The sequence below is a fragment of the Saccopteryx bilineata genome, chromosome 4, assembly GCF_036850765.1.
Source record: "Saccopteryx bilineata isolate mSacBil1 chromosome 4, mSacBil1_pri_phased_curated, whole genome shotgun sequence".
In the NCBI taxonomy this organism is placed as follows: Eukaryota; Metazoa; Chordata; class Mammalia; order Chiroptera; family Emballonuridae; genus Saccopteryx; species Saccopteryx bilineata.
The window spans coordinates 203,806,231-203,824,781 of record NC_089493.1 but is presented as its reverse complement, the minus strand read 5'-3'; the positions used below and the strand labels follow the sequence as shown (position 1 = coordinate 203,824,781).

General features: G+C 41.1%; 1 protein-coding gene across 1 annotated transcript; it reads left to right on the top strand.

Moving 5' to 3' along the window:
* The first annotated feature begins 10,367 nt into the window (after positions 1 to 10,367).
* Positions 10,368 to 10,948, top strand: LOC136336218 (cytochrome c-like). Its single transcript, XM_066277703.1, has one exon. It carries the CDS (start codon positions 10,428 to 10,430, stop codon positions 10,743 to 10,745), a length of 318 nt encoding a protein of 105 aa, XP_066133800.1. The 5' UTR covers positions 10,368 to 10,427; the 3' UTR covers positions 10,746 to 10,948.
* Positions 10,949 to 18,551: the final 7,603 nt, after the last annotated feature.

Genomic DNA, 18,551 nt, shown 5'->3' with positions numbered 1-18,551 from the left:
CTTTGACAGAACCTTGCAGCCTCTTTCCTCTGGAAGCTTCTCAGGAGTTCACTGCCCTCTGTATAAATAACCTACTATAACTGAAAACTTTCACTCAACCTTTAGTCTTTCCTTTCCCAGTATGAGTACTCCCAGTGCCTTCCGTTTGACTTCCGGCCTGTCTCCTGGTGCCTTCCGTCTGACTTCCGGCCTGTCTCTCAGCCAGCCTGCCAGTGCCCTCATGCTTTCAGGCTTCCCCATAGGTCGTCCATTCCCCTCGTTCCTGCCTCTCTTCCTCTTTGCTTGACTAGCTCATCTTTCTTCAGGTCTGAACTGAAAGGTCAGGTTAGGTTTCCCTAAACTCTGAACTGGAAAGCCTTTCCTGACTTGCACATCTCTGGTGAGAGCGGACATCACACTGTATTGTTATTCATCTACAAATGTCTGTCTTCCCCACCAGGTGGAAGTCTCCTGTCTGGTTTGTTTAATGGACAGCTTTGTCTCATAGACAAGGCTTGGCACTTAAACAATACTTGTTGGATGTCCTTTTTGTTGAATTCAGAAAAACTAACCACCTTCTGATTGCAAAATGACATTTAAGGACCTGATTTCAAAGTCTGGCCCTTGTCCCCAGCCCTTCCATCCTACCTGCAGACCCCCACTGATGCTGATGCTGATGCAGCCCAGGTGGCAGCCCCACCCTGCTTCCTGCCCTGGGGAAATGCAGGTCTCAGAGCATTGACCATCTTCACAAGGTTTCGTCTGTATCAGCTAGAAGGATTTCAGCACCTTTGTGAAGTCAGGGTGAACTTACACTCTCCAGACTCCTCAGGCAGGTTTTGTTTACCCTGGGATCTCCTCCAAAATATCAGCTGTTGGTTTCAAACACTTTGTTATGATCTCACATTTGCACAGACTCAGATTTTCCCCCCTTCACTTTCCAAGCCTTCCCTGAGACTTCCCCTCTTCACTTATTTATTCGACCTTGTTGCAGATGCTTCTCCACATGCAACTTTTCCTGCAGAAAACTGGCATCTTGACTTACTCCAAGTGCTAAGATACAGCCAAGGACAAGCTACAAAGTGCAGGTGGCATGTTTGCTGATGCACATTAATTGTGAATCTGGATTTACTGAGGCTTTTCTCCTTCCACAGAATGGGAGTGGGTGTTTGTGGATTTTGGTGTAGATACAGTGGAGATAAACTAGTGGTTGGTTTCCTTAAGAAAAGCAGAATTGGAAAATTTTGTTAAAGGCAGGGTTTGGGTCACTAGAGATACAAACTTAGTCACCTAGGAGCACACTAGAATGACACGGATCCCAGTGGAGAGGGAAAGGCACAGCATGTGTGACAACACGCATTCACATTTGCTGAGCACCTTCCAGGTACTCCGATGTCTGCATGGCAGTTGACGAAGATGATTAAGGAGTGGTCCTGACCCTCAAGCAGCTGACAGCCTATTAGGACAAGGAAGTTAGTGAATGGTGAGTGCCATGCACAGGTGGGAGGGGGAGTCAGGACAGGAGAGCAGAACCAGGTGGGCTGCACACATATCCCTGAACTAGCACTGCCGGTACTAACTGTGGCAATTGGACCCAGAAAGACATGAAAAAAAAAACCCTCAAACACCTGGGCCCAAGATCACAGATGACTTCCATGGTCATCAAAATCATTTAGCAATTCTGGTATTTTTCACTTAGCTAAACTCAGAAATCAAGAAAATAACACCCCCCATCGCCAATACCACCTGCCCTGTGTATTATATATTGCTGTGTAACCAATTACATCCAGAGACAAAAAATATGAATTGTCCCCCTCAGAAACCCAGGTGCAACTTAGCTAGGTGGTTCTAGCCAAGGGCCATTGTGGGCACCATCTCAATTGGAGGCTTGACTTGGTGGGGAATGGGTAGGACTCAAGAGAGAGCCTGAGTACCCACAATGGAAGCCACAGTCATTTATAACCTACACTCAGGAATGCCATCTGTTGATATTTCAAATATATTTGTTAGAAGCTAGTTGCTAAATTCAGCACATACTCAAGGAAAGGGATTACTCAACGGTATGAATATGAGAGTGTTATCTTAGAGACTGCCCACTGTACCCCTCCACCAGGTCCCATTTTCATTTTTTGATTAAATTGATTGGGGTAACATTGGTTAATAAAATTATATAGGTGTCAGGTGTACAATCCTATAATATATCATCTGTATTATCTGTTTACCTTAAGTCAAGCCTCCTTCCATCACCATTTATCCCCTGTATGCCCTTCCCCCCCCCCAGTCCCTCTGGCAATCACCCTGCTATTGTCTGTGTCTATGAGTTTTTGTTTGTTTGATCCTTTCACCTTTTCCATCCAGCCCCACAACCCCCCTCTCCTCTAACAACTCTCAGACTGTTCTCTATCTATGAGTTTGTTTCTATTTTGTTTGTTTATTTTGTTCATTAGATTCCACATATAAGTTAAGTCATATGGTACTTGGTTTTTCTCTGACAGTCTTATTTCACTTAGTATAATGCTCTCCAGGTCCATCCATGCTACTGCAAAGGGTAAGATTTCCTTCTTTTTTATGGCTGAATAGTATTATTCCATTGTGGTAAATGTACCACAGCTTTATTATCCACCCATCTGCTGATGGACACCTGGGCTGCTTCCAAATCTTGGCTATTGTAAACAACTCTGCAATGAACATGGGGGTGCATATATTCTTTTGAATCAGTGTTTTAGATTTCTTCAGGTGTGTTGCCAGAAGTGGAATCTCTGGGTCATAAGCAGTTCCATTTATAAATAAATATATATATTTTAGGTAACTCTATGCTGCTTTTCATAGTGGCTACACCAATATGCATTCCCACCAACAGTGTGTGAGGGTTCTCTTTTCTCCACATCCTCACCAACACTTGTTGTTTGTTGATTTATTAATGGTAGCCATTCTGACAGATATGAGGTGATATCTCATTGTGTTTATTTTTTTCGTTGTGATTCTAATTTGCATTTCTCTCATGATTAGTGATATTGAGCATCTTTTCGTATGTCTGTTGCCATCTGTATGTCTTCTTTGAAGAGGTGTCTATTCAGGTCCTTTGCCCATTTTTAAATTGGGGTTGTTGGCTTTTGTTGGTGTTCAGTTGTATAAGTTCTTCATAAATTTGAATAATAACCCCTTATCAAATGTATCATTGGTAAATATGTTTCCCATTCAGTGGCTGTCTTCATTTTGTTGATGGTTTCTTTTGCTGTGAAAAAACTTTCTAATAGTCCCATTTTTCTTCTATATCCTTTACCTAAGGCAATATGTAATGCCATAGCCATGGCCACCATCACAGCCGCCTGGCCCATGCAGGGTCGCATTTGATTTGGACAGACAGTAATAAAACAATAAAGCCAAGAATTGGTGGGCCATTACCTTTTTCCTAGCTCACACCCGACAGGTGAGAAAATACATACAGTGAGAAAACACTTCTTTTTCCATTCAGGGTTCCTAAAGCCACTGACTTATCCGAGTTTCCTAGAATCAAAGGCCCCACCAGCCTTATTCACCTCTGTTCCGCATCTCCTTCTCTGTACAAACTGGCTTCTCCTTCAGCACTCCACCATCTTGGCTGCCTTTCCTCTGCGATGCTGATGGCAGGATCTGAGCTATAGTGCCCTGGGTCTGCCTTATTTTATAGTGTAGAAAATTAAAGCCTTTAAGCCAATATACAAATAAGGAAGTCTCTGATACAAAACCACTTATCTGAGGCATAAATGGGATTCCTCATAAGAGTGCACCACCCCACATCATGCAACAGTCAAGGCTGTGGGGAAAAGCTTAGTTTTGAGAAGATCTTAGTATTAGAAAGATGTTGAAAAGATCTTAATATGAAAAGGGTGGGAAAGGTTTAGTCTTAAAACTAAGCCTTAGGCTATAAGGACCTTGCCTGTCTACAGCCTGTCTCCTACATCCAATGCAAACTATAAGCAAGCAAACATATATCATATTTACAAACTTATTTGACTAACACAATATATCAGAAAAAATATTGTTATGAGAAATGTCCAAGGTTTTACTTTCTATGTTTTCCTCTAGAATTTTTATGGTTTCAAGGCTAATATTTAAGTCTTTAACCCACTTTGATATTATTATTTTATATGGTGTAAGAAAGTGGTCCAGTTTCAGTTTTTTTGCACGTATCTGTCCAATTTTCCCAGCACTATTTATTGAATAGACTATCTTTACCACATGGTATGTTCTTGCCTTCTTTGCCAAATATTAATTGACCACAAAGGCCCTTTTCCTTCCTATCTCATTACCACTTTTTCAAAGTTTATGATCTGCTTATGAAAGACTGGTGATTGCTTCCTCTTTTCCTCTGTGTTACCACAAGTAGGAAATGGCCTTAAATCACAATAGGACATTAGGTTGACTGTTCTGCTTATATAGGTAGGAGACCCAGAAGAACTTGGTGATGCTGGCAGAGACTTCCTCTAAAGAGGCCAGGTCCTAGGTCAGAGGTGGTAGGTTTAGGAAGAGGTCATTTCTGGCAGTGTTTACCTAGAAGAGATCTATTTTGCACACTGATTCTGTAGTAAGGTACCTAAGAATTTCAAAAATTAATATTAATATTAATTTTTGGAGGAAAAGTCAGGCTTTTTGCCCCATCCTTTCTTTGGAGAATGGAGGGAGAAGAATGCAGAAGCTTTCTGGCTTGCAAGAATGACTGGGTCATTTAGTTTAACTATAGAATAAAGGTTATCTGAAGAATTCCCTTTCCTTTTCAATAAGAGACAATATTTACATACCCTACACTGATTTTAACTCTTCCTCCCTTCCTGGAGTCCTGAGAATAACATGTACCTCTAGGCAAAGGGAGGGAAGATAGACACTAAAAGATTTGTGAATGTCTTTGATATGTAAAATGACATAGTATTGTATCACCTTGAAAGTTTTAACGTTTTTTATAGATTCTCTAGACAAATGTTATAAGCTTGTTAATGATTATGTCATGCTCCCCCTTCTTTTCCCCCAACCTGTATGTGGTCAAGGGTATATAACCAGCCTCAGAGCTATATTTGACACTGCACAATTTGGGTCAGCTATACCCCATGTTAGTCATATGCAGCCGGCTTAATCAATAAATCTCCTCTTAAAAATTCTTCTGTATCCTGCCTCGGTGTCTCTACGTAAACCCGCAGAACGCTACTTTACAACATTTGGGAGCTCGTCTGGGATGCTGGTGTTCTGCGTCACCAGGCAGAAACACCCGGATCAGCTGAACTCTCCGGAGGGTTGCCTGACCCCTCTGAGATCTCGAGGAGAAGCACCGCCTGAGATGTTCCAGGGTTCTCTTTTTCCTGTGGGGTTCAGACAACTCCTCAGCAAACTCCTCCAGTCCCCAAATTCAACAATTCAGCAAAGATCAAGGAGTGTAAATTCTGACCTCCGAAGGTAAGTGAGGCAAATCTTTTGCTTTGCTGATTTCTGTCTGGGACTAGTCAATTTGGACTATTGCATAGAGGATCGGATGCAGTCGCACTCTCACAATAGGCTCTCCATGACCGAGATGTCGGTGGAGAGTTTTGGGTCCTGCCTTGGGCTTTTCTGGGGCACATCTGGTTGTACTCTAGGAAGACAATTAGTGGTGACTGAGTTAAACAGTCCTGCCTCAGACTTCGAGGGACATCTGGTTGTGCTCTCAGGAAAAGACCTGAGTGGGGACATTTGGTGGTGCTCTCAGGAAGATACCTGAGAGGGGACTGAGTTGATCAGTCCTGTCTCAGACTTCTAGGGACACTTTTGTGCTTGTCAAGATCTCATTCTTTGTTTTTAATGTTTCTGTCTGAAATCCCTGAGTGATTGGTGTGTGGAGATCTCTGGTGCCTGAGCCTAAGCTCCCATGAAGAATGTGGCTGGACAAGCACCTGAGAGGCCCCTGGTGGGGGAAACCCTTCCTTTGTCTGTTGAACTGTGTGCCTAAAAGTCAAGTGTAAATGTAAAATAGTAAATTGTCTCTTTTGTAAGTTCTCTTTGTCAGAAAAATCTCTGTTGTAATTTTAATTGGAATAAGCAAAGCATGCTCATTTAAATTTCTTGATTTGTGTGATTGTATGTGAAGTCTTTGTTTAATGTTTAAATGTGTCTGTTTTTAAAGCCTGAATTAAGTTCTTGCATGCAAAAATAGGAAATTTCTGGCTTAAAACCAGAGGGCAAAGTGAAGGAAAATTCATAAACCTCATATGAGCTAGTGGCTGTCTGCCAGAGCCCGCAAATTATAAAACTAGCAAAATTCATAGAAGTATTAAAAATTCTTCAATGGTAGATTGTCTGTACTGTAGATTCTCTTTGTTCATTAGAGAAATCTCTTGTGACATTTCATAGTATAGGCCTCTTTCCCCAGACCCACTAATTCTCTTTTCTTAGATCCAAGACCTCTGGCTTCAGGGAACTCTGTCTGACTTTTTCTCTGAAGAAATTGTCCTTTTCTGCTGATGATTGACACCTCTATAGTCAAACATCCTTTATTCTGAGTGCTAATTAATTATCTGTCTTATCTTTCTTGCCTTTTATTGGTGCACTGATTCCTGCATTCTCCTGGACAGTTTCAATTTTGTAAATCAGTGCCCCAGACATTAAATATAAAAGGAGGGCCCAGTTCACAAAAGACCCCCTTAGGCTATCTCCTAAAGCTCTTTCAAGAAGCTTACAACCATGGAGACAACCGTGGGTACAGAATTAAATGGTCAAAAGGAAGGCTTCACACTCTCTGTGAATCAGAATGGCCCACTTTCAGGGTTGGATGGCCAGAGACCCGGACTTTTAATCCCCAGTTGGTTAGGGCAGTCTGGAATGTCGTGACCAGGGATCCAGGCTACCCTGACCAGTTCCCCTACATTGGTCAATGACTAAACTTAACAATGAACCTGACAAAATGGCTAAAAGCTTGCTCGACACAGAAAGGGCGCTACATCTTCCTAGTTCAGCCAGATTTACATCTAGGACAAAACAGGGATTTGAGAAAAGGACTAGGACTCCACTGAGAAAGAATCAGTGCACATATTGCAAAGAGGAGAGGGCTGAAAAATGCGCTCTGGAAAATGTTTCTTCAGCCTCTGGGGGCAAAGGGCTGGCAAGTAAGTGGTTCAGGTGAGGAAAGAGCAGGAGGCAGGGCCGGGACACGCTGTGTATGGAGCAGCAGGGGAAGGGTGCTAGAGTAAGGTGGCAGGGACAACTAAGGGTAGGGTGACTGGAGGAAGTATAGAATAGAAACTAGTTTCAGATATTCAGATATCCACCTACTGACCAAAAGAAGTTTTGCCCATTTGGAAGATATGGGGTAGGAATAGTATTAAAAAGATTAAAACTTTTCTTTAGAAAAAGCTTAGAGAAGGAAAAGGGAACAGGACCAGATAAGAAAGGTTTGGGAAATAACAAACCACGGGTGTGGACCTTGTTGATTATCAGTTTCTTGAAATGAATTACAACTCCATGAAGGAGAATGAGTGATAGGATTATGAGGAAGGCTATTATCTTGCTAATGTTTTGCAGAGAGAGCAGAGAGAATGCAGAGTGCTGAAGGAGAAGCTAATTTTGCTGAGAAAGAAGCCATGTTTGCAAGAAGAAAAAGTATTTTCTATGTTAGAAATATATATGATATTTCAAGAGTCTTTTATTAATTCTCCTTTTTATTTGCTGTTTCATAGCCCTGTGATGTTGAAATCTTGGTTTAAATATTAGGGGATATGTAATGATTATTAATGATGTCTTTTTATGTGGTGTATAAATGTTTAGCTTATTATCACTTTTGAAGCAGTATTGTTCAATGTTAGGTCACCAAACTCAGAGTGACAAATATTAGTATTGATTGGCTTAACAGTAGAATTCTCAACATAATAGGTGGAAAGGAGAAAATAGAATAGAGATAACTAATTGTGGGAGTAGGAAACATTTAAGTTTTGAGCCCACATTAAAAGGGCTAAAGGAAAAAGACAAGATGGCGCTGGAGTAGGCGAATGTACTAATTCCCACCTCCCAGAACCAAAGTGGATTACAAACTAATTTTAAGAACTATCATCTGGAAAAACCAACTTTGGACTAAACTAAGAGGACTCTTCAACCAGGGAACACTGAAGAAGCCACACTGAGACTGGTAGGAAAAGTGGAAACGCAGAGAGGGTGCTCAGCTCACCGGAGCAAACGGCAACTGGGAGAGACTCGTGTGGTGGGAATTGAGTTTAGCAGAGAGGGGAGGGTCCTGAGCCCCAGAAACAAAGCCCCAGCCTGCATCCCCAGAGCCTAGAAGAGGAGTAAGGACAGTATTTAGCTGGAAACAAGTCAGGATACTGTTTGTGAGAAAGAGCCTGATTTCTCAGACCCAGGATTCTTCTTAAAGGGACCGCACAGAAAACCTATCTCACAACCACTCACCTGGGGCTCCGGGGAATGGGGAGAGAGGAGAGGACCGGAGTAGCAGGAAGACAGTAGTGAATGTGAGGGTCTGAGCTGCAGGGCCCAAACCCACACGGCTGAGGGCTCGCTGGGGGGCAGGTGGCAGCAGGATGTGGAAGTGCAGTTCTGTCAGCAAGGGTGGAAGCTGGCTGGCCACCACTGGGCCCAGGTGTGAGCTCAGTCTTGCCCGGCTGGGGAAGAGGAGGCGTACAAAAGTGGTCAAGCCCAGCTGAGGGCCGCCTGTAATCCAGCCTGTGGGAGACAGGTGGGAACCCTGGAAGGGGTGGAAACAGGCCCTTGAGTAAGGGCGCAGGAGCACAGCCTTGCCCCGCCCAGGGAACTGAGACTTGTGGCCTGACTTGGGAGCTGGCTCCTCCCACGGGGGTGGAGCCAAAAGCCCAGAACAGGTGGAGTCCTGCTACTGAGCGTGGGCATGCAGTCCCGCCTGGCCTGTGGAGCCAAGACTTCCAGCAGTCCGATGAGCGGGCTCCTCCTGCAGGGGAGGGCAAAAGCCCAGAAACAGGTGGAGGCCCGCAGCTGAGCAAAGGTGCTCACCACTGTCCGCAGGGCCCAGCATAACACCACCCACGGGGGCGGGGCGAAGGCCAAGGCCACCAAGGCTTGTATACCTGAGCAAGTGATCACAGCCACCCCATGAAGGAAAAGCAGAAACCACAGCAACAGCACCAGTGAGAAGGCACCGGCAACGCCCATACCCAAACGCCCTAGGCAGCAACAGCAGAGGGAGTGGTGGGCCTACAGACAGACCACACCTAGGGAACAGAGGCCACACCTAGTGTACTCCAGTGGCCAAGACCTTCTTTTACACAGAGAATATGAGAAGGCAGAGAAATGCAACACAAATGAGTCAAGAGAAATCTCCAGAAAAGGACTTGCACGAACCAGATATAAACAAATTACCAGATACAGAGTTTAAAATAACAATTATTAGGATGCTCAAAGATATTAGAACAACAATAGATGGTCATTATGAACACCTAAATAAAGAGATAGCAGATATAAAAACAGACACTAAAATAATAAAAAAGAATCAGTCAGAAATGACAAATACAATATCAGAAATGAAGAACACAATGGAAGGAATTAAAAGCAGGATGGATGAAGCTGAGAATCAAATCAGCGAGTTAGAAGACACAATAAATGAAGGTATGGAAGCAGAGCAGAAAAAAGAAAAGACTCAAAAAGTCTGAGGAAACTCTAAGAGAGCTCTATGACAACATGAAGAGAAATAACATCCACATCATAGGGGTTCCTGAAGAAGAAGAGAAAGAACAAGGGATAGAGACTTTGTTCAAACATATCATAGCTGAAAACTTCCCCCAATTAAGGCAGGAAAACATCTCACATGTTCAGGAAGTACAGAGAACTCCATTAAAGAGAAATCCAAAGAAATCTACATCAAGACACATCATAATTAAAATACCAAAGCTAAGTGATAAAGAAAAAAATATTAAAAGCTGCTAGAGAAAAAAAGACTATCACCTACAAAGGAGCCCCCATAAAGATGACTTCCGACTTCTCAACAGAAACACTTGAGGCCAGAAGGAAATGGCAAGAAATATTCAAAGTAATGAAGAACAAAAGTCTACAACCAAGACTATTTTATCCAGCAAGGCTATCATTTAAAATTGAAGGAGAAATAAAAAGCTTTCCAGACAAAAAAAACCCTCAAGGAATTCACTACAACCAAACCAAAGCTGCAAGAAATGCTAAGGGGCCTGTTGTAAACAGATCAAAGGAGAAAAAGAATATAGCAAAAGAGGAATACAATTTTAAAGAATAAAATGGCAATAAACAATTACATATCAATAATAACCTTAAATGTAAATGGATTAAATTATCCAATCAAAAGACATAGGGTAGCTGCATGGATAAGAAAACAGGACCCATACATATGCTGTCTACAAGAGACACACCTTACAAAAAAAGATGCACATAGAGCAGGACGTCCGGCTTGCGAATAGGCACCTGCGTGTCGCGCACGACCAAAGAGTGATTTCAAAATGGGTGATGTTGAGAAGGGCAAGAAGATTTTTGTTCAGAAGTGTACCCAGTGCCATACTGTGGAAAATGGAGGCAAGCACAAGACTGGGCCCAATCTCCATGGTCTCTTTGGGCGGAAGACAGGTCAGGCCCCTGGATTTTCTTACACGGATGCCAACAAGAACAAAGGCATCACCTGGGGAGAGGCTACACTGATGGAGTATTTGGGGAATCCCAAGAAGTACATCCCTGGAACAAAAATGATCTTCACTGGCATCAAGAAGAGTGCAGAAAGGGCAGACTTGATAGCTTACCTCAAAAAAGCCACTAATGAGTAATGGTTGGCCGCTGCCTTATTTATTACAAAACAAATGTTCCATGACTTTTTTTTATGTGTATTGTATTTAAATTGATCTCATACACCAGAATTCAGATCATGAATGGCTGATAGAACATTTCTTTTGGGCAGTCCAGATTTAAGTAAGATTGGTTTGTGGCTAAATGAATATGATCAGCTTTTTGAACTTGGATGGTAATTTCAGTTAAGTACTATAACTGTTTTCCCTTTTTGAAAATGTGATTAGACTTAATTCATAATGTGTGGCTTTTTGCAGAGATGGTGAATGCCATCTCCAAACCTGTAGGAGGTTTTATATTTAGATTTATATAACTGGTTATATTGATATATTTAAGGACTGAGGAAGCCCCTTCACTGTCTCTTGGAACAAGAGTCCCTTGTGTTTCAAGTTGTATTGATTAGCCTGTTACAAGGCGAGGGCTGAAGATACACTAGCAGTGTCCATTTTATCTTTTTAGTTCTAACTATGCCAATTTAATTAAAATTCCCTGTATCTAAACTGTTGCCTTTTACTGAAGGAAGGCATTTTAGTGTGGTTTATGAAGAAAAAAAAAAAAAAGATGCACATAGACTGAAGATAAATGGAGGAAAAAAATATTTCACGCAAGTGGAAATAAAAAAAAAAGCTGGAGTAGCAATACTTATATCAGACAAAATGGACTTTAAAACAAAGACTATAGTAAGAGATAAAGAAGGTCACTACATAATGATAAAGGGAGCAATCCAACAGGAAGATATAACCATTATAAATATCTACGCACCTAATATAGGAGCACCTAAATATATAAAGCAGACTTTAATGGATTTAAAGGGAGAGATCAACAGCAATACTATAATAGTAGGGAATTTCAATACCCCACTAACATCACTAGATAGATCCTCAAGAAAGAAAATTAACAAAGAAACAGCAGACTTAAAGGACATATTAGATCAACTCGATTTAATAGATATCTTCAGAACCTTTCACCCTAAAACAGGAGAATATACATTCTTTTCAAGTGCTCATGGTACATTCTCTAGAATAGACCACATGGTAGGGCACAAAGCAGTCTCAACAAATTTAAGAAGATTGAAATCATATTGAGCACTTTCTCTGATCACAATGGCATAAAACTAGAAATCAACCACAACAGAAAAACTGAAAAATACTCAAAAACTTGGAAACTAAATAGCACATTATTAAATAACAAATGGGTAAACAAATATATCAAAGAAGAAATTTAAAAATTCCTAGAAACGAACAATAATGAGCATATATCAACTCAAAATTTATGGGACACAGCAAAAGCAGTCCTGAGAGAAAGTTCATAGCATTACAGGCATACCTCAAGAAGCTAGAAAAAGCTCAAATAAACAACTTGACCCTACATCTAAAAGAGCTAGAAAAAGAACAGCAAGTAAAGCCCAGAACTAGTAGAAGAAAGGAAATAATAAAGATCAGAGCAGAAATAAATGACAGAGGCTAAAGAAACAATACAGAGGATCGATGAAACCAGGAGCTGGTTCTTTGAAAAGGTAAACAAGATTGATGAATTTTTAACCAGACTCACTAAGAAAAAAAGAGAGAGGACTCAAATAAATAAAATTAGAAACGAGAGTGGAGAAATAACAACCGACACAACAGAAATACAAAATATTGTAAGAAAATACTATGAAGAACTGTATGCCAAAAAACTAGACAACCTAGGTGAAATGGACAAATTCCTTGAAACATACAATCTTCCAAAAATCAATCTGGAAGAATCAGAAAACCTAAACAGACCAATTACAACAAATGAGATTGAAACAGTTATCAAAAAGCTCCCAAAAAAGAAAAGTCCTGGGCCTGATGGCTTCACAAGTCAATTCTGCCAAATATTCAAAGAAGAACTAACTCCTGTCCTTCTCAAGGTATTTCAAAAAATTCAAGAGTATGGAAGACTTCCAAACTCCTTTTATGAGGCAAGCATAATTCTGATTCCAAAACCAGGCAAAGACAACACAAAGAAAAAAAATTATAGGCCAATATTCCTGATGAATTTAGATGCAAAAATCCTCAACAAAATATTAGCAAACCAGATCCAGCAATATATGAAAAAAAATCATACACTATGATCAAGTGGGATTATTCTGGGGAGGCAAGGCTGGTACAATATTCACAAATCAATCAATGTGATTCATCACATAAGCAAAAGGAAGGAGAAAAACCACATGACAATTTCAATAGATGCAGAAAAAGCATTTGATAAAATCCAGCACCCATTCATGATCAAAACTCTCAGCAAAGTGGGAATACAGGGAACATACTTCAACATGATAAAGGCCATCTATAACAAACCCACAGCCAACATCATACTCAATGGGCAAAAATTAAAAGCCACCCCCTTAAGATCAGGAACAAGGCAGGGGTGCCCCCTTTCACCACTCTTATTCAACATAGTTCTGGAAGTCCTCGCCACAGCAATCAGACAAGAAAAAGAAATTAAAGGCATCCAAATTGGAAAAGAAGAAGTAAAAATATCATTATTTTCAGATGTTATGATATTGTATATAGAAAACCCTAAAGTCTCAGTCAAAAAACTACTAGACCTGATAAATGAATTCAGCAAGGTGGCAGGATATAAAATCAATACTCAGAAATCAGATGCATTATTATACACTAACAATGAATTGTCAGAAAGAGAAATTAATGAATGAATTCCCTTTACCATTGCAACCAAAAAAATAAAGTACCTAGAAATAAATTTAACCAGGGGAATTAAAGACTTGTACTTGGAAAATTATAAAACATTGATAAAAGAAATCAGGGAAGATACAAACAAGTGGAGGCATATACCATGCTCATGGTTAGGAAAAATAAACATCATTATAATGTCTATATTACCCAAAGCAATTTATAAATTCAATGCAATACTGATTAAAATATCAATGGCTTACTTCAAAGATATAGAACATATATTCCAAAAATTTATATGGAACCAAAAGAGAACACGAATAGCCTAAGCAATCTTGAAAAGGAAGAATAGAGTGGGAGGTATCACACTTCCTGATATCAAGTTATACTACAAGGCCATTGTACTCAAAACAGCCTGGTACTGGCATAAGAACAGGCATATAGATCAATGGAACAGAACTGAGAACCCAGAAATAAACCCACAGCTCTATGGACAACTGATATTTGACAAAGGGGTTAAGAGCATACATTGGAGTAAAGACAGCCTCTTCAACAAATGGTGTTGGGAAAATTGAAAAGCTACCTGCAAAAAAAATGAAACTAGACCACGAACTTACACCATTCACAAAAATAAACTCAAAATGGATAAAAGACTTAAATGTAAGCTGTGAAACCATAAGCATCTTAGAAGAAAACATAGGCAGTAAGCTCTCTGACATCTCTTGCAGCAATATATTTGCCTATTTGTCTCCACAGGCAAGTGAAATAAAAGACAGGATACACAAATGGGACTATATCAAACTAAAAAGCTTCTGCACAGCTAAAGAGAATAAGAACAGAATAAAAAGACAAACTATACAATGGGAGAATATATTTGACAATGCGTCTGATAAGGGGTTAATAACCAAAATTTATAAAGAACTTGTAAAACTCAATACCAGAAAGAGAAAGACAAACAATCCAATCCAAAAATGGGCAAAAGAAATGAATAGACAATTCTCCAAAGAGGACATACAGATGGTCAATAGGTATATGAAAAAATGCTCAACATCACTAATCATTAGAGAAATGCAAATTAAAACCACAAAGAGATATCACCTCACACCAGTCAGAAAGGCGCTCATCAACAAAACAACACAGAATAAGTGCTGGCGAGGATGTGGAGAAAAGGGAACCCTCCTGCACTGCTGGTGGGAATGCAGACTGGTGCAGCCACTGTGGAAAACAGTATGGAGATTCCTCAAGAAATTAAAAATTGAACTGCCTTTTGACCCAGCTATCCCACTGTTAGGAATGTACCCCAAGAACACCATAGCACTGTTTGAAAAGAAGAAATGCACCCCCATGTTTATAGCAGCATTGTTCACAATAGCGAAGATCTGGAAACAGCCCAAGTGTCCATCAGAGGACGAGTGGATTAAAAAGCCCTGGTACATATATACTAGGGAATACTACTCAGCCATAAGAAATGATGACATCAGATCATTTACAAGAACATGGATGAACCTTGATAACATTATACTGAGTGAAATAAGTAAATCAGAAAAAACTAAGAACTATATAATTTCATACATAGGTGGGACATAAAAATGAGACTGAGACATATGGACAACAGTGTCGGGGTTACAGGGTGAGGGGGAGGAGAGAGGGGGAGGGGGAGGGGCACAAAGAAAACCAGTTAGAAGGTGACAGAAGACAATTGGACTTTGGGTGATGGGAATGCAGCATAAGAAAATGGCAAAATAACCTAGAGCTATTTTCTCTGAACATATGTACCCTGATTTATCGATGTCACCCCATTAAAATTAATAAAAAAAAAAAAAGAATTTGTCTCAGGGCTAATTCAGGCAGCTAGAAGAATAGTATAAGGATGCTAATTCTGCTTCTCAGGCCACATCCTGCAAAAGGGGCCCCAAGAAAATTGGCGACTTGGCTCCTCTGATTTTGCCAATTGGATTTAAAAAAAAAAAATAGGTCAGGAACGCCCTGAAATGAAACTAACAATACATGGGCATAAATTTAAAGGACTTTTAGATACTGGAACTGATGTTTCTGTTATTCTAAGGTACATTGGCCTCCTTCCTGGCCCACTCATGCAGCAGCCACAGAATTACAAGGTATAGGGCAGAGTAAATCCCCTTAACAAAGTTCTAGTTTTTTACATTGGGAAGATTAAGAAGGTCATTCTGGATTTTTGTTTTTTGTTTTTATTTTTCTGAAGCTGGAAACGGGGAGAGACAGTCAGACAGACTCCCGCATGCGCCCGACCGGGATCCACCCAGCACGCCCACCAGGGGGCGATGCTCTGCCCACCAGGGGGCGATGCTCTGCCCCTCCGGGGCGTCGCTCTGTTGTGACCAGAGCCACTCTAGCGCCTGGGGCAGAGGCCAAGGAGCCATCCCCAGTGCCTGGGCCATCTTTGCTCCAATGGAGCCTTGGCTGCGGGAGGGGAAGAGAGAGACAGAGAGGAAGGAGAGGGGGAGGGGTGGAGAAGCAGATGGGCGCTTCTCCTGTGTGCCCTGGCCGGGAATCGAACCCGGGACTTCTACACGCCAGGCCGACGCTCTACCACTGAGCCAACCAGTCAGGGCTCATTCTGGATTTTTTAAGCCTTATGCGTTCCCCTGGATGGCCAGTTAATTTGTGGGGTAGAGATGTTTTGAAAAATACAGGAGTGTTGCTTGTCAGTCCTAATGGTTTAGTCAGTACTCAGATGCTTGATCAGGGATTTTTGCCCACTAAGGAACTAGGGAAAGAACAGCGAGGAATTCTTACCTCCAAAGAAATGGCACCCAATACCGAAGGTGTGGATTAGGATATCAAAATTTAGCATAGGGGCCTTGATAGCTCCTGCTACCCCAATAATGCATTGTGCAGAACCAGATACTTGGAAATCAGATAATCCTATATGGGTAAACCAACGACCCCCTTCTCAGGAGAAACTTAGGGCAGCTGCTAGTTTGGTACAAGAGCAGCTACAGCTTGGGCACATTGAACCATCTAATAGCCCATGGATTACACTTCCATATTTTAATCTTGTTGCCTCCTGGATTATCAAGGGGCATAGGTGACCCTTAGAGCTTATAGGTTTTGAGCCTCAAAATTATTGTTGTTCCTTTTTTCAAAAGATCAACAACAATGGCTCTGGGAAACTTCCACTAAATGGCAAATCGCTTTTGCAAATCAATGTACAACTTTATACTGAAACTGTTAACTTAAAATCAGCTCAAAGACTAGAATTATATGCCATTATCATGGCTTTTCAGCATTTGCCATATTTCTCCTTTAATCTATATACAGACAGCAAATATTTACTTATGGTTGTTTCCACTATAAAGACTGCTGTTTTAGGGACAACTGCTGATGAACTATTTCAGCAGTTCCTCCTTCTTCAAAGACTTGTATGTCAACATAGAGCTCCATGTTTTATAGGACATACTCGAGCTCACTCCATGCTCCCTGGAGCTTTAGCACAAGGGAATGCCCTTGTTGATCAAGCTACCCAAAAGAAAATTATTTGGAGCAACCATGACAGATTAAGCAATTCAGTCTCATACTATTCATCACCAGAACACTGCAGCCCTGTGTAAACAGTTTCAACTTTCTCGGGAAGCAGCACTGCAGATTGGTAAATCCTGTCCAAGGGGTCCTATACTACAATCTGTCCCTTCATTTGGAGTTAACCCTCAAGGACTCCTACCAGGACAACTTTGGCAAATGGATGTTACTCATATACCTTCATTTGGCAAACAGTCCTATGTCCACGTTACAGTGGATACCTATTCTGGATTTATAGTAACCTCTGTCAGAACAGGAGAGGTTGCTAAGCATGTTATAGCTCCTTGTCTGTATGCATTTTTCTATTATTGGATTTTCTAAACTGTTTAAACTGACAATGCTCCTGCATATGTAGCAAAAGCATTTACTGTATTTTGTCAAACCTTTCGAATTATGAGTATCTCTTATAATTGTTAAAGTCAAGGTATTATTAAAGTGTACCCAGCAAATATTTTAAGGTCAACTTAAAAAAATTTTTTAAAGGGGGGAGTCATATCCTGGAACTCCTACGAGTCTACTATATCATGCTTTTTACTTAAAAAATTTTAAATTTCTTTTGAATGCTGATGAACAGGAGACGCCAAATCTTCTCCTGCAGACTTCTACCTTCTTTTATTTGATCCAACTAATAACACTGTTTTGTCTTTTTCCAAATAGCTCCAGATATACAGAAAAGGTTTACATAGGCAGATGGGGATCCTCAAACCCCTCAGCGAGATCTTCTGAGCATGTACCAAGAGGCAGAAAAAGCCCAATAGAGATCAGGTGAATTACCAGCTTTTAGGATAAGCCCTTAAAGGCTCCAATGCCCCAAAGAAGTCTCATAGGAATTCATCTGGGTCCTGCTTCAATAGTGAAAAGGAAGGTCATTGAGCGAAAGCCTGCCAGGCTTACATGCCTTCGCTGTGAGGAAAAGGGACACTGGAAGGTAGGCTTCCCCCTCGCTCCTCTAAGGGAGGGTTCAGTCTCTTCTAGCCCTGCTCCAGCCACCTATGACCTAACCTTGCCCAGAATGCTGGGGTTTACCACTGAAGGCTGAAGTGGCTCAGGGCTGTCGGCCCCATCTACGACACTGTGGACGAACCTAGGATATTTCTTCCAAGAAGCAGGTAAACTGATCTCATTTGCATAAGGGCCACTTAACTATGTCTTGCCTGAATAGTCAGGTTTTTTATTCTTCCCTCAAAGATCTCTGTTGTGGGTGTTGATAGTCCTATTTTCTGCTGCTTTGTTCAATATATAGTGTTTCCTTTATTCCTCCTACCTCATTGTCCCACTCATATTTCAGGCTGGGACCTACTCCTAATTTAGAGCTCTCTTTCCCCCTTTTGCCAACCTCTATTGTGAACTTACCTTTGCCACCCAGCTTAGTATATCCCAAGGTTCTCTTTACCACACCACAGTTGCAGAGCTCCAGGGAAAAGCAACCTGGTCTCATCTCAACTCTCCAGGCAGAGGAGAACAGAGGCTCCGTCTCCACTCATGCTGCAAATGGCTTTTCCAGAATCATTACCAGCTAGAAGCAGCGGACATTGGGATTTGGACATGAGCTGCAAAGTATAGAAAGGTGACAAC

Excerpts from the sequence above, each read along its gene's own strand:
- LOC136336218 (XM_066277703.1), top strand. The coding sequence starts at position 10,428 with ATGGGTGATGTTGAGAAGGGCAAGAAGATTTTTGTTCAGAAGTGTACC.